This window comes from Phyllostomus hastatus, unplaced genomic scaffold (genome assembly GCF_019186645.2).
Source record: "Phyllostomus hastatus isolate PE091 unplaced genomic scaffold, TTU_PhHast_1.1 phas_contig_137, whole genome shotgun sequence".
Classification (NCBI taxonomy): domain Eukaryota; kingdom Metazoa; phylum Chordata; class Mammalia; order Chiroptera; family Phyllostomidae; genus Phyllostomus; species Phyllostomus hastatus.
The window spans coordinates 18,072,023-18,095,744 of record NW_025333583.1 but is presented as its reverse complement, the minus strand read 5'-3'; the positions used below and the strand labels follow the sequence as shown (position 1 = coordinate 18,095,744).

The 23,722-nt window shown below is 50.2% G+C and overlaps 1 protein-coding gene across 4 annotated transcripts in view; it reads left to right on the top strand.

Moving 5' to 3' along the window:
- NRP2 (neuropilin 2) overlaps window positions 1-23,722 on the top strand; it is a 114,413-nt gene that overhangs the window by 68,968 nt on the left and 21,723 nt on the right. For 2 of the 4 annotated variants that reach the window (XM_045855376.1, XM_045855392.1), the window contains exons 12-15: window positions 1,277-1,417; window positions 12,130-12,392; window positions 13,933-14,029; window positions 15,213-15,233. In XM_045855376.1, coding sequence (XP_045711332.1) covers window positions 1,277-1,417; window positions 12,130-12,392; window positions 13,933-14,029; window positions 15,213-15,233 — 522 coding nt within the window. Of the gene's footprint in view, window positions 1-1,276; window positions 1,418-12,129; window positions 12,393-13,932; window positions 14,030-15,212; window positions 15,249-23,722 lie in introns of all 4 variants that reach the window. The other 2 variants (XM_045855366.1, XM_045855384.1) reach the window with 1 other exon arrangement.

Sequence of the window (23,722 nt, the reverse complement as noted above, 5' to 3'; positions counted from 1 at the left end):
TTCCATGTGTTTCTCCTCCACTCAAGCTGACTTTGGCCAATGTGGGCAAGCATCAAACATCCCCCCTCGGGAAGGAGAGGCATAAACAGCGCCCGGTGACCCTCTGCCTCTCGGGCCAGTGCTGCCCTTCCCCTCAGAGGCCAGCCCTCCTCACCTCCAAGGCATGAGCAAGTTGCTTCCACCAGTCTGTTGTTCCCTTTAGGCTTCTGAACCTGCATTCTAGGCCATCCCCTCGGAAATTCCTCCCTGGGAACCCCAAGAAGGGAAGTGAGAAGGCCAGAGACCCCACTTCCTCTCTGCTACCAGCACTAGCCAACCCTTCGCTGCTGTTTCCACGGCCGCGGCCGGCAGGCGTCCAGTTCTGGGTTCCTGTTTCCTCTTCTCCCCACCTCCACACTCACCCCTACTTCATCACCTCCTTGGCAGCAGCTCATTCCGAATTTTTAGAGCCGAGTAGAACCTCAAAAGAAATGCCTCGTGTTCCGTCTTCCTCACTTAGGCAGGTGGACAAGTGAGCAGATGGGACAAGCCGCTGGGTGGTCACTTCTGAGATTTCCATGAGAATGCACTCTCTGCTGACCTCAGATCCGGGCCTCTGGGCACTCAGCACCATGTGGAATTACTTTTCCTCCCGGTCAGCACTGAGCTGGGGGGCTGGCTGGTCCAGCTGCTCTGGTCCCCTCACTTCACCCTAACATGCCACCTGGCAGTGCCTCCCCCCAGGGATGCCAAAATGACCTGGACTTCTGAGACAGGAGACCCATCACACGGCGTAAAGGGTGGCAGACAAGCCTTCCTTGTTTCTGAGGCCACTTTCTCCTCCCTGGCCCACACCTCCCGGCATTTCAGCCTCTCTGGATGCTAATGGGCTGCCCCATCACTTCTGAGAGCCAGGTTGGCAGGAGCCAGCCATGCACTGAGGCTCTGGGAAGACATTCTTCTCTGGCATTTAGGGAACAGCGATTTTCACATTTGTCTGCTCTCCAAGGTGGACAGAAGAGGTTGATTAGAGCCCGAAGTCATTTGGTGGCCTCGTTTATAATTGCTCACTATGGGAACCCCTGGCAGACTTGGCTTTCATGCCTGGGAAGGATGAGACCAAAGGCTGACCTGAAAGCCAATGATCGCCAAGATGAGTTAAATGAATAAGCAAAGGGAGCCACTTTTTCTCTGCTCTGCACTCAGGCCTTGCCAGCCATTTAAATAGCACCACTGTGGCTGTTCTCTGAATCCATTTCATTTGCCTTCCTTTGGGTTATTTTTCTCCCCGCTTTAGACAATGATTTGCAGCTCCCTTCAGGATTCAACTGCAAGTTCGATTTCCCCGAGGAGGCCTGTGGTTGGATGTACGACCATGCCAAGTGGCTCAGGAGCACCTGGACCAGCAGCACCAGCCCAATCGACAGGACGTTTCCAGGTAAGCCAGCTGCAAAGTGAGTGACGAAGGAGTTCATGCTGGCCCTCCCCACATTTTTCAGCTCAGATTCCCTGGCAGGCTTCCTGACTTCCCGCCACAGAGCCATCCTCTGCTCTTTGCCCGCAAACCACCACAGTCTTTGCTCACAACATCACCCCACAGAATAGCAGGTTGGTGGTTCCTCCCCTCGCCTATGATTACAGGACAGCCTAGAAGCTGGGAAGGAGCAAGAGAGGCCACGATAAAGGAAGAGGAAGAAAGAGCAGTTGGGAGGTCCTAGGAGACAGGATGAATCAATGTCACCTTGTTCCCATAGCTGGGACTCACTGCCGCCCTCACACAGCCTCTCGCCAACGTCAGCCCAGATGTCGTTTCTAACGTGGCCCGTTAGGGAACCAGCGGCCTCACGTCCGACGGGTCCTCCTGCTCGGGTATCATTGCTCCTGCAGAACCGAGTCGAGGGCCTGGCATGCTGCCATACATACCCAAGGGTGTCCAGCAGAGCGACCTGGCACTTGTCCCTTCAGAGACTCTGATCTCAGAAGCCTCTCTGGCACCTTGACAGAGAGGGGTTGCCTTTGGCACTTCTGAGTAGACAGAAGCAAGTCATCTACTGTCTCCCCTGTCGCGTACCGTTACTGTGATGTTCTGGTAAATGTCGAACTACCAGCTCTCCGAGGATCAAAACACCCTGCTTTGTCATGCTTGCCACTCTCTGTGATGTCAATACTCCTGCTAGGGTTGATTCCTACTAGGGTCGGATTCGAGCTGCCCACCGCCACTGGAGGCAGAGCGGGGAAAGTGCAGTAATGCCGCTTTGTACAGTGTTTTCCCATCAGACAGATGTAACACACACAAACAACTTCGGGGGCACAGGTACTGGTAAATTGTAGCTAAATAATTAGGATGTCTTGAGTTTTGAGAATGTATTACCTTTAGTTTTTAATATAATTTATTTCATTGTAATGTTCTATAATTTAATTTTTAATAATGCTTGCGCTTGACAACTGGCTTGCAGAATTCCAGATAATTTCACAGCAGGCTCTCACAAACACCAGCCCCGCACTCTGGGCGCTAGCTGTCGTTTTCCTACACCCCCAGGCTGGACCCTAGGTCCCTGTAAGTGTTCCAGAAGAAAGGGGTTCATTCTGGAAATTAGTGGATTGACGTTGCCCAGAGAATAAAAAGGGGAAGCTCTCCTCCCCTTCTGCATGACTCCCAGAGCTGCCCCACTGCCCCGCTGCCCCTCACCCCAAGCGGTGGCCGTGGCCGTGGCCCCGTCCCCAGGGGCTGCAGCAGGACGGGCGAGCGGAGCACCACGGCTGGCCTCCTGGCTCAGCCTGCACTTGCTTTCCCAGAGGGTCACAGCGTCTGCTCCGGAGAAAAACATTTTCATATTTCAAGTGTTTATCTCTTCAGCATTCAAGTGCTTGGAGAGATTAATATCTGAAGATCACCGCAGCCTCGGGCAACAGGAGAGAACACTTACCCTCGTCCCAGCCCTAATCACCCTCCCTCCTCCCGTTCACTGCAATAATGTTTAATTAATATAATGAGCCTCCTGCATGTCGGAAAAAAATACTTATTTTTATAACCCAGCCTGGATTTTTCATTTTATTTCCTCTCCTTTGAGACTTGGCCCAATTAATTGGTGGGTTTCCCAACCCCCACTTTTTATCTTAAAGATTTGTGGACAATGTATCTCTGTGTGCGTGTGTGCATAGCTTCATTATACGTGTGTATTTGGGGGTTGTGTGTGTGTGTGTTCCTTTCTCAAGGTGTTGATGTTGTGTGTGTGCATATGTCCTGTGTTTTTCATGTGTAGATGTATGTGCATTTAGTGTGTGTGTATGCGTGTGTTTTATGTGTGAATCTCTATGTGTGTGCGTCTGCAGGTTTGTGTTTGCGTGTGTTCGTGGTTTATCTGCATGGGTGTGTGTGTAAGAGGGAAGCTTGGCAGAGGAATGTGGATGACACAGCATGGGGACACTTACTGGCTCTTATTCAGAGTTCAATGTCAGGTTCTTTCCAGTCATTCAGCCTCCTCCCTTGCACACTCCTGAGCAGATCGCCTCAAAGAATGTCAGAGGCCTGTCCAGTCCAGGTCACAAGGCCACCGATTAGCCAGTGACTCTTCTGGGAGAGCTTAAGTTACTGTCCCTTCTTCCCTGGCCTTTCCCTCTGCTCTATTGCCCGGTCACCTCTGCCTCACCTGAGTACCCTGTCGGTGGAACCTGGCCGCGGTTGGGAATTCCAGTCCCCGTGCTCATCCCGGTTGATGCATTACACCCTGTGGTTGGGAGGGCTTCTCAGAGCGAACTCGCCAAGCGGGCAGAACTCCAACCTGCGGCTGGACGGACGGGGACAGAAGGAAAATTAGGGCCCTAAGGAACTGCTAGACCTAATGGTGTTTTCCTCCTAAGATACTGAGAAAGAACATAATTATTTTCCTCTTCCAGAGGAATCCCTGAAGTTTGGGAAAAATGGCACTTGTAACTTGCCTCCAGAACACAAAATCATAATCCTGTTTTCAGAGCCCTTCCTTCTACCCTCTGATGAGTTACGAAATTGTGTGCTGTTATTTCCCATGTTCCTTCTCCCTAGAGCACTGGATACCAGGCTTTAAGGAAGAGAGGATAGAAAGCCCTTTCTGTTCAGGGTGGTCCTTGCTTAAAAAAAATGGGGCCCTGAGGGGAGCAGTTGGGAGAAAGGAAACAGCTGTGCTTGCTTAGGGGCAGGGCAAATGCTAATGGGATCAGAGCCCCGGGCCTTCCAAGTGCAACCTGAAAGCGGCTGTGTGCCCCACACACCCCCAGTCTCACAGACAGGAGCTTGCTCTGCTCTTGAAGGGAAGTGTGCCATATGTTTTATCCCTTTCTTAGACTGGTAAACAAAAGTAATTACGTTTAAGGAAGGAGGTGTCTCCGTCAAGCAGGGAGAAGAATGAAGGAAGCAAAGAAAAAAGGAAATAGCCATGTTGAAATATCATACTCAAGGCCGTTGGGTTAGTAGTGTCTGTGGAAACTACTTACATTCCTGAGATATTTTCTGATTTAGTTCTTTTCTCATGTTTTGTTTTGTTTTTTTGAGTTTCTTTTTTCTTTTCCTTTTAAGTAAGCAATTAGTTCTGTTCTTTTGGCTAGCGGTAGTGGTTGCTTACGGCTGACAAGACACCCACTGGTTTCATTCCACTGTTTTTGTTTTCCAAGATAGTCTTTCAAGCCACTCGGAATTTCTTTTTTTAGCTCTTTGCTCGGGCTCAGAAGCCTGTAGTGTGCTCACAGCCGCCCCTGGGGAACCTGTTCCCAATTCAGTGACCCCTGGTGGTTACAGAGGAGCCGCTCCCATGTTCTCTCAGAAGCCACTTTGCCTTTTCTCTGCAGCTGCTGTGACGCAGAAGGTGTCTCCCCTAGGGGGCGTTTTGAGGAAGATCAGGACGAGGTCTTTAAAGCACAAGGCAAAAGCTCCTTGAGGTGGCCCCTTTGTCAATATGGTACCCACCGTCTTCATTTCAATTCATTAAAATTGCATACAGCTAAATCTTCCGTCCCTGCTTCATACCAGCCACATTTCAGGGCTCGATAGCCATGCTGTATTATTGGGTAGTGCAGGTGTGCAGCTTGCTCGTCATCACAGAATGTTGTCTTGGCGAGCATTGCTCTAGCACCACGGGGCATTAACATGAGCGTGACGCTATTGCTCCTCAGTTTGGTGCAAAGCAAGAAGCAATTCATTAGGGGGTTGTGCCATTTCTACTATCCCTGCATGGGTGTGTTCGATGGCTGGTATTTTGGTCACCGTTTCATCTTACCTTGGTGCACAACCACAGTAAAGTAAGTAAGTAACATAGTCATTGGACAGTGTAGGAACTATTTCATTCTATCAAAAAGAGTATCCTAAATAAATACCTAGTAGTACCAATAGCAGTCATCATAATCATTGTTTGTGTCATCATCGTTGTTGTTGTCAGAAATGAGACAAGAAGACCAGAGGTACAGGCGCTACACCAGGTCAGCCCTGAGGCCGTGTGTGTGTGTGTGTGTGTGTGTGTGGCCTCCCTAAGTGTGTGCTCTGCATGCGGTTGTTGAGTTCATGAAGGATGACTGCAGTGTTACTTCATTTCAATGCATTCGGATCATGGAAGTGATATAAAGGCAACAGGCAAAGCCCGTTTGGAACAGTATGCCATATGCCGTTACGAAAGGACAGAGCTTTGGCTGCCTCTCATTTATATGTTTATTGCATTGGGGGAACAGAATCTTTACTCCAAGTTCAAAAGCAATCTTCAATGGGCATAAAATCAACAGTAGAATTTTCTGAAATATTTGAATCTTACAAATGGTGGCTGTCCCATCAAGTGTACGTGGTAGACGTGGGGCTGTTCTGATGCAGAGTGGGCCATCAAATAAGCGCCGTTAGAATGGGGGGGGCCAAGACAGTGGGACATACATGCGAGAGGATTAAGTGTGGGCCCGTATGGTGGGAAGAGGACTGCAGAGAAATCGAAGGAAGTCATTGGTGAGTGAACTTGCTTATGATGGGCTTGAATTTTGTCAGAGAGCTAGTGGGGACTCTGAGAGTCGAAAAGCAACTCCCTGAACTCAAAAGACCCTCCCCATGGATGGGACCAATGGCAGCAGACAGTCCAGACACAGGACCGGCATTCGCTTGAACTGCCTTTCGAAAGAGGTTGCTGTGGCTTGGCGGCGCCTCTGCAGCCGCTGCAGGACTGAGACAGGGACTTCCTGGGCTGAGAGCATGACAGATAATTAAAGACCAGCTTGGCTAAAAGAAAGCCAGCATTCAAGCAGTACCTTCATAACTCCAACCTGAAAAAAAAAGCATAGAAGTCCTTCATTAAGGAAAGTAGAAACACTTCTCTGACTTGGGAGAGAAGACAGCAGCAGAGAGGAGAAGCAATTATTACTCTTATTTTTTGGAAGTCATGATTGCTTGAGCTCCCCAGCAGGGTGTGGGTTGATAATAAAGGGACAGACTGATGACAACACGGCCTCCACGGCAAACCCTCATGAAAGCTGATGTCCCAAAACAAAGCTTCAGGTAGACTCCTGCAAAGACCAGGCCTGAACGCTCAAATTGTCCACAAAACGGTCCATTGTAAACCTTGAGAACATGCTGCTGAGTTCACCCAAAGTCAGCCTTTCCATTCCCTGGCTGTTAATTCAAGGGCCTTAGTGAGACAGACTGACCTTGGGAGGCTGGCTGAGGGGCTGACTCATGTTTTAAGCATGACCCATGCAGACACCACATCTCCTGCAGCACTAAATCTTCCCTCAGATGGTTGCTCTAGCAGGAGGGCAAGATGCTGGCCAGGAGATGTACGTACCGGACAGATGGTGTGTTTGGCTTTGTGGTAGCCAGGAGGATCAGACTGGTAATTTATTTCAGGGTCCAGTAAGGTGGGGACACCCTGGTTCCCTTGCTGTTGGGCTGGATGCTGTTATGTGCTCACAAAGCGCTTCTGCAGCAGAAGCCAGATGTGGCCGTAAATCGCCAGGTGAAACGTCAGGAGAAACGTCAGGAGACCCTTTTTGGAGACAGCAGCAGGTTGAAACGCCTGAATGGGCCCGCCCTCTGCACTTCCTTTCTGCCCTTTTGAACCCCTGTGGCTCACTCCCATGTGACTGTTTTCCCTGCGTCACGGGCAACAACAGATGTTCTGAGTCAGGGACCCTCGCAAAATGCTTCCCAAGTATGTCAGGCCTGGGAGGAAAGGAGCTGTGTCTCTGGGACGTTATTTCTTCATTCTCCTTCAACAACTGAACATATGTCCTTCCCATTGTCACTTTCTCGGAAGCTCTGCATTGCCGGCATCACGGCCACCAGCTACGAGAATAAGAAGACAGGCTCCAGCGGGCAGGGCTGGTTCCTGGCTAGTCAACTGTCATGTTCGGGCAACCTCTTGACAAGTCAAAGGGCTCTTCTTTAAAGTCCAAGTAAATCATTAAAGTAGCCCACCCATGCCATGCCAACCCTTTTGTCTCTCAAGTAATCAATAGCCAGTGTGTGCTGAAACCTCCCCCTGTGTTTGGCAGTTATGGGCCATAAACCGGGGCATTCCAGAAGAACAAACTTCACTTATGCACATGTGCTTCATTACAGGACATCAGTGGGTGCCCTGACTTAAAAGAACAGAAGCACTTAGCTTGGAGGAGGGTCAGTGGGGACCTACCACTGTAACTAAAGGCCTGGGAAGTGGACATGTAAAGAAGAAGGGTTGTGTTTCCCAAGGAAGCGAAGGCCAAGGGTCTTAATTCTTCACGAGCGACAGTGTTTCTAAGTCAGAGGACAGATACTGGCTGTGCTCCATCAGGGACAGAAAGAGGACATGTGTCCAGATGACAGCAGGAAAACTTAAAGCTGAATTTAAGAGTTCCTCACAGTGGGGGCTGTGACCCGGCACACACACGTCCAGTGCGGCCTATGGAAACTCCTTCTCTGGGAAATTTAAAGCGAAGAGGTGGACAGCTGTTCTGGGTGTTTTCGGCATCATTCCCCTGGACGACAGGGCTGACCTGCTCCAAACCGTCTCACGAGGTCCCGCTCTTGTCCAGGATCGTGTGTTGTTTTACTTCATCTACCATAGATTCGCACACACATGTGTGGGAAACGGTGCATGGTGTACAGCTTGGGGCCGGCTGGTTTCTGGGATGAGACGATGGATTGGGGAACTGTCTTATTCCAAAAAGCATCTTTACCATCCTCAGGCCAAACCATATTCCCCTGTGTCTTGGATTGGCCTTCCCAAGTCGTTGGTGCTCTTTCAACCCTTTTTCTTTCTAAAAAATCAGAAACCCAAAACAAAACAAACATGAAGGCATGCACCAGAGGCAGTGTGTGCAACCCCAGTAGGAGTGATAAAGACCATAGTTTTTACTGTGTCCCTGTCACTATGCGAAGCGTTGTGTGAAGCATCAATGTGAATGCTTATGTGAGGCATCGTGCCACTTCCCCCTTCTCAGAGCCCTGTGCGGTGATGATGCCATCACACCCATTTTACAGGTGGGGAGACTGAGGCTTTAAAAGATTAGTGAGGATGAGGCCAGGAGCCCAGCCCAGGCAAAAGGCCGTGCTGGGGCGATTTCACTCAGTCCGATCAGGGCTCAGATCCTGCTTCCATCACTCTGTAACTAGGGTCTCGGACACATCACTTCAGTTCTCTGAGCCTCCCTTTCTCTTTCTGTAAAAATGGAGAAAATAATGCTTCTTTCACAGGGAAGAAGACATAATAGAGGCAGATAACACCTCCGGGGTAATATCTGGCACATAGTAGGTGCTCAGTTAACATCGGTTGCCTCCCCCTGCTTCTTCTCTCCCCCTCCCCGGGATTTTCCTGGTCTGAGCCATTCCTTCGTGATGTCCTGGTTCTAATCAGGTCTCTCTCATTGACAGGCAGGGACATTTTGCAGCTCAGCGTCCCTCTGACTGATGTCTCCTGCTAATTCCTTAAATTTACATATCATCTTTCTTCCCTGGAGCTCATAGCACTTAACGGACAAGTGGGGCACAAATGATTTAACTAAGTGAAATTCAGAGGCCTGCTTGTCCTGAGATTCTGCAAACTAGTGGATTAGCTCAGATGTCAGCACTGAATTATGATCCCTCAGCTGCTCGTGCTTAGCACGCCACCAGCATTAACTCCCTGGTCTTCCCGTGGTCCTTTAAATCATGCATAGTGATTATCATCGTATTGTGTGAGAGAGCGGGGAGAGGGGAGGAGAGGCGAGGGGGGAGAGGAGAGGGGATGAGCTCGGGCCCCTCGGAGAAGCAGCCCATGAAGCCTCTGGCCTGACTGGGCCTGAAGTTTTAGCGACAGGAGGGGTGCGCAGAACAGGCCCAGCTCTTTACACCTCCACGCGCATTTTACTCACTAAATGCTAACCATTATACCACGATTCCCCTCCTGCTCAAGAATGTAAATTCACACAAGTGACAGTATTTCTGCCAAGCAATTTTCAGGCAGCAAGGGGGCCTTATTTGTGAAACTGTGAAGGAAGAAGACTGAATAATAAGTCTCTGAAATCTGGTTTTCTTTATCTGTGAGGCGGAAACAGTCCGGGCTTGGAAATGACTAGAGCGTGGGAGCATTTGGGGGTTTCTCACTGGTGGTCGGTGGGCGGGTGCATCCACAGGTCGCCCCTGTTATCATCAGTTCCCCTCACCTTTGAAAAGGGCTGTGTGTTGGCTCAGGCAAGTGGGAGGGAATTGTGAGTCTGAGGGATTGCCAGAGGCTAGCTGATTCTCCCTCTGTTCTTCTTTCCAATATGTAGCCTCATAGCATTCCTTATCCTTGTACTTGTTGTTCAGTGACTCACGGAAACAAAATTTCCTTGCGTAGTGGCTTATATGTGTCACTATTTAGGGGCCATGAGAAGAAGCCATCTTAAGCCTTATATGTGTGATACCAGGATGTTTTTATCTAACTGGGGCGATAAGAAAGGTACACCTAACACAGTTAAATTATGGTGTAAGGCAGTGGGTGTTTACCTGCCAAAATGCAAGAAAAAATGGCCTCCAGCCTTTTAAAAAACAAGGTAACACCAGTGATACAGTCAGTAAATGCCCAGGTTGTTGAGAGAAGGGAAGAATTAATGCTGAAATGTGGCAGAAGGGTTAGGAGAAAAACTAGCAAAAGAGGCAGGATAGGAGGATTGGTCAGGGAGGGAGGAATTATAGGTAAGAGGAGAAAAAGGAGCAGGGCCTTGGGGGAAGCCAGTTGACTTTGAATAGAGTGTGACTGACTGCCCAGACTTGGGGCAGGGTGCGTGGGGCACAGCTGGTGTGAGGAGCCTGCTGTCCGAAGGTTGGAACACCTAATGTCAAGTCTAGCTCTACTACTTCCTTACTAGTCTCGCTACCTTGGACAAACCACTTGAACCTTTCTGAGCCTCAGTTTTTTCATCCTGTACAAAGTACAATTAATAAAACTGAGCTCATGGGCAGAAAGCAAGGATTAAATAGTGCTTATGAACATGCTTTGTAACCTGTAAGGCATTATGCAAATAGGACTTATAATTATTATCATTAATAGCAGTAGTAATGAGATCTGATAGGAGAAGCACAGGTTCAGAAGCTCACTGAGTGTCTGGTTGTGGCACCAGTACCTCCTCTCAGTAGATCACCATCATTAAAATTCTCAGCTGTAGGCAGCTGCCCCGTTATCTGTGCTGACTTTGGCCTTGAAGAGGCCTTATGTTGTGGGGTATTAGACAGACATGGCTTTGAATGGTGAAGGAGGCACAAACTGGAATTCCAACTATGCACCCTAAACTACTCTAATTTGACTTCAGGGCAGGATAGCTTCTAGAGCAACAATCCCCGAGAATCTAACCAGAAGGGACTTAGGGAAGCCTGGGGAGAGAAGAGCGGTGGCTGGGAGGAGGGGGAGGAAGGAGCTGTTTCTGGGCCACCGATGGGAGGCCTGTGGCAGGCTCAGCTCTCGCTAGAAAGATGATGTCAGCGGGAGCAACAACAGCAAGCCAGCTGTTTCCGAGCTCTGAAGTCCTTGCCTCTCCTCCCCCGACAAGCCCAGGGTGTTCACAGGCCCGGCTGAGTAGGAAGGCTCTGTGCACATGTCTCCCATTAGCAAGATCCTGAGGTGTGCGCTGTGCTGGGTGTGTGGTGTGAAGCGTCCCTGCTGTTTCACAGAAGCGTTCAGCGTCGGCGACCTCAGGGCCAACAAGGAGGCAGCGAGATGTTCTCCTCGGATGCCACCCCGTTCTCTGTACAAGTGGCCGCAACACCCCTGCACGAGTCGGACTCGCAGATGCAGGTCCTCCCACCTGTGTCTGCGAGGCCTGAGGTCTGCAAACAGGAAGAGGAACTCAGTCTTCCACAGCGTCTGGTGTAGCTGCACACTAGTCAGCTAACAGGCCCACTCTCTAAACATTTGGTTGAGTGAAACCTTAATTTTCCAACCTGTGTCTATCCTCTACTAACCACATCGCCTTTGTTAGTGACCATGACAGTGCCTGTATTCGCTGGAGGTGTTTCGCCTGGCTGTCTGAGAAAGGCCAAGGGCAGGCCTCCCCAGGCTGGGCAAGGAAGGGCATGGAGTCTGTGAATCACCCCTTATCAGCCATCACCCCCTGTCCTCTCAAAGTTGACACTAGGCTTCTGATTTATAGTCGCCCAGGCACCATCTAGTAACACTGGTGGAGACAGAAGGTTTTAAATGTCTTCCATTTGGACAGCGCCCAGCCAAGATGATAAAGGCTGGAAGCGTAAGCCACCTGGCCAGAATCATCCTCTACTCTAGCAGCCCCCTCACCCCCTCATAATGCAGTTCATTAATTAGACTGCAGTGGCCCCTTTGGTATGCCAGCGATGAGTAAGATGCGGGCCCGGCCTCTTGGAATCTAGGGGGAGAAGACCAGTGCAGACACGAGCAGACATAAGGCCAACCGCAGGTGCCATACATCAAAGAGGCTCAAAGAAAGTCCAGTCCAGGAATGGGCCAGAGGGACCGCCTGGACGGAAAGAGTCAGAGGGCTCAAAGAGGACGCAGCACTTGAATCAAGGCTCTGAAGGAGCCTTAAGAAAGGGATGCCGGACCTGGAGAACAAGGACAAGAAAAAACAAGACACCCAAACTCTGATCCCTGCTTCTCCCCTGGAGAAGCGACAGCTGCAAACCCGGTGTCTTACCCTGGCATTTACCAAGAAAACCTCTGTTTGGTTTATTTTCCCCAGATGACAGGAATTTCTTGAGGCTGCAGAGTGATGGCCGGAGAGAGGGCCAGTACGCCCGGCTCATCAGCCCGCCCGTCCACCTGCCACGGAGCCCGGTGTGCATGGAGTTCCAGTACCAAGCCACAGGCGGCCGCGGGGTGGCGCTGCAGGTGCTGCGGGAAGCGAGCCAGGAGAGCAAGCTCCTCTGGGTCATCCGCGAGGACCAGGGCAGCGAGTGGAAACACGGGCGGATCATCTTGCCCAGCTACGACATGGAGTATCAGGTGGGGTGGTGGCGGGAGGTGGGTGCGGAGATCCGCGGGAGTCGTGGTGATCTGTATTTCAATATTTCAAAGGGCCATGCCCATTCATCATTAGGGAACGTGGTTAAGCACTGCTGTTTTCATTGTGTTTCTCACGTTGCCATGGCAACTAAATGACACTCTTATTTGTTATTCAGAATGTGACTATCTCTACACCCAGACTTGGTTCTTTGTTCCTCCTATTGCCTTTTATATTGCTGAAATCTTCTCCAGCAAATGTTTCTTCTCTCCATTTTATTTTAGATTGCTATCAGGTAGGCTGACAAAGGGACACAGAAGCCAGGGAAATAAACACAAACACACCCCCCCAGACACAGGGAAGAGGCCCGTGGAGAGGCTCAGACTCCTGTGGAGCCAGGGGCACAACCTCCGGGACCTGTCCCGGCCCGCGTGTGAACACAGGAAGGGGAGGGTGGCTGTTTGTGCCTAACGGCCAGTAGACCAGAGAGACTCATCCCTAAATGAGTGGTTTCTCTCCCAATGGCTCCAGGAGTGTAGTTCTATTATCTCTGCCCCACAGAGCGAGAGACTGAGGCACAGATGGGTATGCGCAGCTGTGCCTGAAACTTGGGTAGAGTAGGCGCCGTGGAAGAGGTGACTGCGAACCAGCCAAAGCATTAACCTGCTCCTCCCCAGACGAGAAGCAGCAACAGATGGCTGGTGAGGCAGCCAACTGCTCGCTCAGCTTGCCAGAGGACGAGTGCTCGTTTGCGGAGAGAATCTGGCGAGCGTGAGAGTGGGGAATGGCTGAGGACCAGAGAGCGGAGGGGCTTCTGTGTGCCGTGTGCGGTCACTTTTGAGGTGGCAGGGTGTCCCGCGTTTCTCCCCACCCCCACCTGCATTCCTGCTTTAAATCTTATGACAACATAGTGTAAGTATCTGCTTGCATTTTTGTCTCACCCACTAGATGGTGAGATTCTCAACGGACCTTGTCTATGAGGTTTTGTAACCATCCTCATGCCTGGCACACAGTAGGTGCTCAGTAAACTATTGGTGAAGGAACAAATCCTTTCCTTTCTGGTTGTAATGACAGAGCCATAAAACAGTGCTCCTCCCAAGGCTATCCGAACCTGTGTGCCCTATTTCTCCCCTTACCCCTCCCTGCTCGTGTCTCCTGAGTTTCCAAATACTTGGGGTGGGCATTTGAAAGATTTATGAGAAAGGAAGCTCAAAAATGGCTAGGGAAATGTTAACCCTTCTTTAAACATACCCCAAATGTGGTCTTTTTAATCAATACATTCGAGTTACTGAACAATAGCTGTCACCTTGTAATATATATTTTTTAATCCTTTCAAAGACATATTTGATTTGAACCAACTCTTTTTAAATTAAGATTTTCAAGCACCTCACCATGTGGCCAGCAGATGTGTGCCAGGAGGAGTCTCTCTCTCTCTCACACACACACACATTTCAAGCTGCAGTTCACAGAAAATTGGGAACCCTTGCACTGTTTGCACCAGGAAGCTCAGCTAACCATGGCTCGTGTTCTTCTGGCTTCTAGATTGTGTTCGAGGGAGTTATCAGAAAAGGACATTCAGGAGAAATTGCCATTGATGACATTCGGATCAGCACGGATGTCCCGCTGGAGAACTGCATGGGTATGTTGAGTACGGGTCTCTCCGTGGCCCCTCCAAACAAGACACTGAGGGCTGGGGTACACAAGGGAAGGCAGCACACCCTTTTCAGACACAGTGGTCTCCCAGTGGGGGAGGCAGCAACCTGCCTATGCAGGAGGTGAGGTGTGAGTGTCGCTGTGTCTTAGGCAGCATTTGGGTGGTAGGGGTGTCAGGTGAGCGGAAGTCTTATCGCCCCGTTCCCATTCAGAAACAGACATGCACAAAGTGTATGGAGATTCGGGGTGCCAAGACCCCATCACCAGACTCAAGCTTTTAACAAAGAAAATGCTTGAGGACAAGAACAACTGCCAGTCAGAATTACATGCTGGAAAGGTTTGATGGCTTTAATGGAAGCCTTACTGGTGAGCAAAAAGGGTAGATATGTTATATCAGAGTGATAACATAATTACCCAAGTAGTTCTTTTGCATGAATGAACTGCAGGGCAAATTATGGCACGTGAAGGAACACCATAGATTTTGCTTTGAAGCTCAGACCGCCAATGCTCAAGGTTCCAGAATTAGTGTAAGATTAACCATTGCACACACAGTGACCAGTAGAGGAAGGACATCATGACTGTCCCCTCGGACAGAGTGCGGAGCAGCCAGCCCACCTCAGATACATGCACTCTACCCATCCCTAGAGCACCCTGGCCATCTTCTATCGGAGCCACAGATGCTCCTAATAGCAAGAGGGGATCCTGAGAAGGCACAGAACCTGATTTCTGTCAGCTCAGTGACAGTAATAACTCACCAAGTGCTTTTCTTGGCACAAGGGTCCCGAGCGTGTGTGCGTGCCTGATGATGTCAGAAGCACCTGGGACCACCCCAGTCCCTTCAGGCAGCTCTCAGGCCCCGGGCATCTAAAAGTAATCCAGACTCTGAGAAAGTAATCAGTGGTAAGTGACTGATTACAATGCTTCTGGGACCCATTACCCTATAAAGGGCTTTTTGTTCCAAAGCAACTTTGAGAATCTCTCTCCACCCACCGGCCCCTGTGATGATCGTGTGTTAGATGCAGTCTAGAGCATGTGCAGGCAATGGGACATGTTCTGAGGAGTATTTTTTTTTTAAAAAGTTAATGGAAGTCATCATCATGCCCTATGTTTGTCCGATTCTTTCTTCCCCTTATCTAACTCAAAATGTTTTCTTGTGTTTTTTTTTCCAGAACCCATCTCAGCTTTTGCAGGTGAGAATTTTAAAGGTAAAAAAAATTTTTTTTCTGCATGCCTTTTCCTTCCCCTCATGTGATGTGAATTTGATGGAGGGGATACCCCTCCAAATTTAACACGTGTCTCAAGAGAAAACAAACACCACACCTTCCCGCCGCTAGATGGCACCAGCAACACCTGTAGAGACAGGGAAAGGAGGATTGAGATCCTCGCTGTCTCCTGTTTAATTAAAGTTTAGGAACCTATAATAGAGACAAATAGGTTACAGATAAACCTTTCAGCCTTGCATTGTCCAACGGGGAGCAATGAGGCTGAAAACGCGTGAGTGGTGAGAAAGGAGAGGCTGTGGGGAAACTGAACCAAAAAAAAATCAGTAGCAAATTAAAAGTGAAATGAGGTGGCAATGATTTATTTGAGCCTGAAGATGGTTTCTTTCCAGTTCCAGTGCCAGGGCACCAAGGCAGCAGTCTCCATTAACCCTCAGCGAGATTCAGGGGCAGGCGGCGTTGCGAGGGAGGAAAATGAGGGGAAAAACACAGAGGGATAATCTGAAGGAGGAAAAGTTGTAGACTTCGGGAGCTGGTGTCTAATAAAGGGAATTAGGAGGCACATCTGATGACTGGAATTAGAAGCCTTTGAAAAGAGGACTGAAAAACAGAAAAGGACATTTTTCTCCCTAATACAGTAAATAAAGAGCAGATCAAAGAGAGAAGAATTTGAGATGATTGCCTCATGGGGGCTTGGGTTAGGGGGAGCAGGGTTAGCGGTTGTATGAGGAGAAAGGCCTCCAGGCGGGGGGATGGTTCTGCTGGTGCTTTTATAATGCAGCGGGTTTCACAGTGTGCCCTCTTTGCAATCCGGTTAGTTGACACTGCTGAAGTTTCCACTCAGGTTCCAGTGCTACGCGTTTAGAGGCCACTCTAAATGCTTCCGGACAGTTGGCCTGGGTGTCACAGCACACTCAGAGACACTGCCCTCACCTGAGGATGGGCTCTGCATAACCTAATGTATGCAAACACCTGCAAGGTTGATGGGCCCTGTTTGTCCCCGCTGGCCTTAACCCTGCAGGTGACAGCATTTCAGAGATAAGAGAAGTCAGTTTTATATCTGAAGTCCAGACTCATTATCTTCACTCTCATTAATCTGTCCAGCTCCTGGCTAGAAAGAGATGAATTCCTGGTGTGTCACCTAGATGCGCTCTCTGACTCCAAATCATGTCACCTAATTTGCCACTCATCACGCACAGCCTTGCGACAATAGATGAGGACAATAGACGAGGACGGGGGCGGCAGAGCAGGGGATGACAGACCCACGCAGATTATCTTTCTTCCTTTCTCACCTTCGCGAGCCTCCCTCCCCACTCCCGGCTGCACATGTGCAAGTGTTGAAAGTATTCCTGTGCCCGTGTTGGTGCGTCTTGGGTGTGTGATTTATGTCAATGCGAATCTGAGCACGGGGAGGAAAGCTGAGGTCAAAACTGAGCGACTTGGATTATGGTAGAGTTCAAGTGCTGACCTTCAGGACCCAAGGTAACGTTGACGATGGGGAAGTGAAACCTGCACTCGTGCGATTTCATGGGACTCTTATTGGCTGTTGAGATTCGAAGCTCCCAGGAAGGCTGGTTAAAGACTTCCAGCCCCTGCCGCAGACGCCGTTCTGTGCGCGCACGCACGCCTGCCCGGGTCCGTGACTGACAGGTCCGGTGGCTGAGTGCTTTGCTTCCGAAAGAGAATAAACAAACCGGGGCACATGTGCTCTCCTTGAGGCTGTGTTTACCAAGGGGCTTCGCAGTCCAGTCATGTTCCCTCGTAAAAAATACATAAATAAAATATCATCAGAGCCACCGCGCTCATTTAGCCAAAATAAACACAGAGCTTAGTGATTTGAAGGTAGGAGTTTCCAGGGCTTCTGGCTGGCTGGTCTAGGGCTAGGCAAAGGCAGAGCACAGGCGGCATGGATCGGCCCACGCCTGTTGTCTTGGGGGGTAAAGGGCATCTAGGGAAGGAGGAAACCGAGTCTGGGGGAGCAGAGACTTGGCCGAGGAGCAGAGTCGAGAGGAGGAGCAGAACCGAGAGTGGATGGTTTTGGTCCCGTTGACAGGCTTGACACCGACCTCCAAACTGGTGGCCAGCAGAGCCTAGGCCAGAGTGTCTTCGTGTGGATGGAGGCCCATTGGACCTCAGTGCGCAACTCTGTTTTGATTCAAGCAAAGCTTTCCATTTGGGAGAGGAAAGAGGACCACTTGCTCTGTCTAACCTAGCAACGGGCATGCCATTCCTCTCCTGGTCAGGGCAGGGGTATGGGTGCCCTGGGGTTAAGTCAGCCTCTGCCCTCAGAAAGAGAAAGCAGGCTTGGGTGGCAGGATATGGGAAGTGGAAGGTAAAACACCACTAACAACAGGCCTTTACATTGTTAGTGTGTCTTTTTGAATTGGAGTTGTTCTTCTTCCCCGTTAGAAGTTAACCGTGAGACAGGAGCGTGTTCATTCTTCAGGAGACACCAATGTGTACTGGGTAAATCTGGAAGGAAATGCCGTAAAAGTGGCCTCTGGACCTGGGCTCATTAGATATTCTTGATTTTTTCATCTTGAAGCCTCTTTCATTTTCTGCCTCTTCTTTGTTTCTTGCCATGAAACGTTCCTTTTGTTCAAATCACCTTGTGTTTTCTGCTTAGTGTGTACACTTCGATTGCATAGCAGGGTGTGAGTCAGTAGTGACGAGAAACAAGCCATGGAGAAAAAGAGCCACAGGGAAAGGGACACGGAGAAGAGAGGATGAATGCACTGAGTTGTCATGTGATTTTTAAAAAGACTTTTTTCTTGTTGTTATGAGTCACATTTTAAACAATGTAGCCTGGGTGCACATTTTTTTTCCTTTTCTTTCTTTTTTTTTAAACACTGGATACAAACATGAGTATGCCATGTATCTTTTTCTAGAATTTGAGCTGTGACAAATGAAAAACTAGGTGTAAAGGGAAAAAAACAAAAACAGAAGTGGAGTAATTAAGGTGATGGATTATTTCCTATTAACCAATACTTTTCTATTTTCAATAAAAGAGAAAAGAATAATAAAGGAGCCAGTGAAAATATAGAAAGCCCACAGTCAGAGTTCTGTAGCTGTTGGCCAGGGGGTTAGTTTTAGCCGCTCACGTGGAGACGAGAGTTCTCGTTCTGGGTAGAGGCTATGGGCTTTGAGCAAAGCAGGAGCAGAGAGACTCGTCTGGTACCCTGCCCATTAGAGACCCACAGCAGTCCCTGGCTGGGTGCCCTGTGGAAGGTGGTGGTTAGGGCCAAGAATGATGGATGCTGAGAGGAACCTCAGTGTGTCCTGTCCGTGACTGTGAGTGTGGATGTTACGTCTCAGACCAGGTCTGAGGGTCACAGGGCTTGGTTTTCACTTTCCACAGCCCTCCACAGTTTTCGTGCAGGTAAAGCCAGGAGAAAGTGAACATCAAAGGCCTTTCTCATGGGCACAGAGGGGAGTAGTGGTCAGAGAGAGCCATTTGGGGGCAGTAACGGAGCTGGGGGGGTGGGCCTGGACTCTGCATCAGGTCTCACGTTCTGTTTCCTTGGTGCCAACTGGCCCGCGTCCCCCTCCCTATTCCCACCCTCCTTCCCTGTCGTCCGCCTCCCAGAGGCTTTGCCCACCTGTGCCCACCTGGGGTGTGCCACCCCAGGGCACAGGACCTGGGCCTGGCCTCCAAGTCCCGCTCTCCGTGGCTCATTCCTCCCCACAGCTCTCTCCACTAGAAGCACTTCTGAGACGCAGTGAGGGTTAAATGGTGTTTGTGCACGTAATCCTCTGATGAAAGGCAGAGAAGTGCTCCTACACCCTGCCAGGGTTCCAGATAGGCAGCTGTGCTGGGTGACTCCCTCTCCTTGCGCCCCGCTCCGTCTCCAGCTGCCAGATGAGGCCTAGGTGTTGCTGAGCAAGGAAGCCTGGAGATCAGATGTGTGTAAACCGGGGAACTGCCCGGCTGCCGCTGCCTGCCTAAGGGGGCGCGGAGGCCTCCTCTGTGAGGGCCGCCGGGGCTCGGCGCTGTTCCGGGGCACAGAGGCCGGGCACGTGCCCCCTGCAGGTTCACCGTTCATCTAAATGGCTGCTGGTGTCAGTGTCTCTAAGGCGAGAAGAGTGCTTCTCTGGTGGACTTTTCCTCCCTCCAGGCACAGAAAGGACAAGCCTTAGTCTAAAGACAGGAGCGGCCGCGCTGCCGACGAGGGGTGGAGCCTCCGAGGCTAGAGCCAACCAACCACAGATCTGAATTTAGAGGCATTGTTTTTATTTATTTTTTGATGCAATAACTCAAACTGTTCCTGAAACAGCTGTCGTATAGGACGCAATTCACATTTTTTTTTAAAGTGGGATGGAAAGAAAAACGTTTTTAATACTTTCCATCTTCATACAAATTCTGCAGTTTTGTTTTTGGTCTACATTCGCCCATTGAGCATGGAATCCCCCGGATTTAAAATCTTTCGGCAAGATTAGAACACCAGGGTAGAAAATCCTTTCTGCATAAGTCTGTGTTCTGTGCTTAAAAAAATAATAGAGGCATTTTAGATAGCCCGGGGGCGGGGCCAGCGCGGCCTCCGCAGCTCAGACACCGCTTGTAAGTCATGTCTCCGGGATAGTTCACACTTTCACATTCTTTTGCCAAACAGACCACATTCTTCTACTATCTTCTGTAAACTGCTCTAGAGAAGCCAACCTTTTTTTTTTAGTTTGTTTAATCTCCCAAATTCAATAAAGCTTTTATCTGAAATGCCCCTTCACCAACACTTTAGGTTCGACCTACACAAAAAGGACTCCACAGACCATTCCTACTTGCACTGAACCCTTTTTCCCCTTCTGAAAGAGATGACTCGCCACTGTTGTCTTTCAAAACATTACTGTAGGAAACCTGGGCGACTGCCCGGGGTCCGGAGGCCGTGCAGTAAACTTGGCTGCAACAGATGGTTTCTCTTCTGGGTGATTCCGTGAGACCCCGACCTGACCGAGGTGGTCCGCAGACAGGTTCCGATGGCGGGAGGCGGCAGGACGGGAGCGGGCCTTGGCCGGTTCGAGAGCCGGGGTCTGCCCGCTTTCTCTGTGGAAGGCCGGAGAGCTACTGTGGTGGGCGTTGTGAGGCCCCGGGGCAAGGACGCAGTGCTGCCCCTGAGCGCAAAGGCGGCGCGCCGTGAGCACTAAGTGAGCAAATGAGGGAGGCTGTGTGCTAATCAAATGTGCGGTGCGCGGTGTGCGTGGTGTGCGGGGCGGGCCAGGCGGACCTGCCGGCCCCTGCTGTGAGCCCAGGGTTTGAGCGCAGAACGTGCTTCTGGTCCTGCCCCTGCCCCTTCCCTGGTGTGAGCATCTTCTGAGGGCCCTGGGCCATTATCTCTAGGGTCTCACTGCATGTTGCTCCGCCCTCCTCCTCAATCTTCCTCCAGGTAAAACCAGGAGAAACTCGCTTGCCCCCCTAAGTTCTCAGTTCTCCCATCTGAGAATCATGAGAAGTAAAGAGCATAATCCACCTGACGCCTGTAGCCCTGTGCCCACGGCCTGGGAAACGCCCCCGTGTGGCTGCTCCGTTTCTGGCCGCCTTTCCCAATTCCATGTACATCCAGGAACCCCGTTCTCACAGCACGAAGGGAAGGAGCGCTTCCCACTACGTAATTCCTCTCCTTTCTTTCCTCTCGTGCATGGTTTCTTCAGATTTATTGTTTCTCCAAATTCAAATTCTGTGTGTTCACTCTCCCCCTCTCCAGAGAGCTCAGAACCTTTACAGATGAAGGCCTGTTTAGCCTTGCAAATACACTTGCAGTTACTGACTCTTTAAATATGTTTCTCGTTATCACACAAGGAGAAAACTCTGTGGGGAATGGGGGTGAGGGGCGGGGGTAATTAATAAAAAAATAGTTCAGGAGTTGATTTTCCAATTGGGAAAAAAGAAGGTATGTGAATAAGCAGATGAAGTTGGAGCAATCAAAGGGAACATTCAGGTCAGCACCTGACCAGCTCTAGACCAGGTTCAAGTCTCACCTGCGCTCTTTCTCCCATGTCAGGGACCACACCCTGGCTCCTTTAAGGTAAAGCAACAGCCCAGCCACCCCATGCCGCTGAGTGTATAAGCGGGGAGAAAATACTGCCACTCCCCAACCCAGGCACCTGATGCAGGAAGAATCTGCCTGAAGGGAGCACCTTCTGTGCAACTTTACCTAGAGGCACAGCATGAGCTAGCTGAATCTGTAGCCCTTTCCAAGAATAACTGTTAGGTAAAGACTTCAGGGTCATTAACATTTTTCAGGGAATCTGAAAGTTGGTCCAAAGTACATTCATCTATTTATTCATCCGTCCGTCCATCCAGCCATCTGATACTCATTGGGTTGCTGCTGTAGCAAAATGCTTTAGAAAGGGATTGAACTGCTATTGATCCATCACCTTCCTTTTCTGGCAAACCACAGCCTCATTAGCATAGAGCCCTTGAAGGCTGCCGCAGAGCCGGAATCCCAACCAGCGACCCACCTGCCTGTGGGAGTTGAGTCTCTTTAGCCTGTGAATGTTCGGAGGCTCTCTGACCCCCAACTGCAGGTCACCCAAAAATCACCTGTTGGAGATGCAGGAAGGAGTATTAGGTACAACCTCTGTTTTGTAACTCCCTTAACATTAAAAGCACAAACTCACGTAATTTGTTTTCTCGTTTCTCCAAACCAGTGTTTAAGGAAATCATTTAAGGAGCCAATCCGATGTCATTCACTACATGTTGACAATTTGCAGAGAGGGAGCGTGGCTCGCAAAGAGGAAGAGGGTCTCCTACCCAAAGTGGAGCTAGCCTTCTGAAGCAGAGCAGAACTCTGAGGCCAGGGTCTATCTCTGATTTTGAATGGGTAATCCCCAGATTGCAATGTCACCTTCCTCCAGTGGGTCCCCTGGGTGCTCCCACAGTGCTCCAACTTTGTCTCTGTCACCAGAAGTGCTTCAGGAATAGCATTAAGGCCACATCCTTCCTCGGCCCCAGCCCTCGGAGCCCTGGGTGGTATATTTAATGTTGAAAACCAGCGTTCGAGCTGAGGGGCAGCAGCCCTTTGCACTGAAACTAGGTGGTGATGGAGGGAATGTGGGCAGTTGTGACCATTTTCCACTTGGCAAACATTTGCATCCCTGCCTTTGTGGTCTGGTCAGGTGCTTTGGGTGGGGAGTTAATCCCTGTGGATTGATCGCCTTCCTTTCCTCTCACGGGTGAGCGGCAGCTTCATTAGAGGACGGCCCTCACAGTGCAGCCCCATCTACATCGGAGGCGAGCCCAAGGACTCCCTTTGGGGAGGGGCGCTGGCACGGAGGAACTCAGGGCTGTTCCTGCACACTTGTTCCTTATGCATTCTTCTGAGCCCACACAAAAACCCAACAGCAGGATGGTTGCCAGGCAGCAGATACTCTTGGTGACCTGAATAATGAGTTGACACTAGTCACTGGGACTCCAAAGCTGGCCATTTCAAGGAGCTGCTTTTAGCACTTTGCTTTCCTTTCCTCTGTTTCTATGCATAATTCTTAATATGGTCAGGGTGGGGGAGCACTTTTCCGATTCCAGAAATGGTTTGGGAATCAATAAAAACAGACGAGGTGATGATGAAGGTGACCACACAGACAGGGTAGGGAGGGGACCCCGGGATTCTGGGGTCCTCTCCACCCTGGGGGCTGTGGATGAGGCTGCCAGGGCATATGCTGTGTGACACATCTTGTCAAAGCTCCTCCAATACTGTGGCACTTCAGATGGCCTGAAAGGGGTCCACGAACCCTGTACCTTAGCAGAAGGGAGGCCTAAGGCTAGAGGAACCAGTGATTAAGATCTGAGGAGGTAGACAGGCTCCGCAAGATTTTCAAGAAAAATGCTCTCATTTTTATACCACTTGTGAGAAGACATCAGAGGGTCTGACCACCCCTCAGCTATCCCCCCTTCCAACCAAAGAGAGGAGTTCCGGTGCTTGGGCTGCAGGAGTGGGTGGACACTGACTCAAGTAGAAGTCATTGCCTCGGTTCAGTCATTTAATCACAAGCATCTATGGAGTGCCTTCTCTGCACACCCGGGGGTGGAAACCAAGATGAGATGCGTTCTTCTGCTTGAGGAGCTCCGGGTCCTGTGGGGGAGGCCTGAAAATATGCATAAGCTCTGTCTGCGTCTTGAGCAGAGATACACCCACAGAGTGGGACCAGCGATGTATGGAGAAGGCAGCAGCATGGCTGGGCTCCCCACCAGGGCAGCCCATGGATGGAGAGGATACATCCTTCTGGCCACTGGCCCTTGGTGTGAGCAGCTAGGGAGGAATTTTTCATAGGTTAAGCATACATCATTTTTCAGAAGTAAAGATCATGTTTGGTTTTGGCAAGCTCAAAAGCTCCTAGTCCCATTCTGGGCCAGATCCTCATCTGATGTAAATCTTTGGGAGAATCGAGTTGTAGTACTGTTTTGCATCAAGTGGGACTCCAGCCAGTCTTTCCCCAGAGTTACCCTGGGCTTAAATCTACTACATCATCTC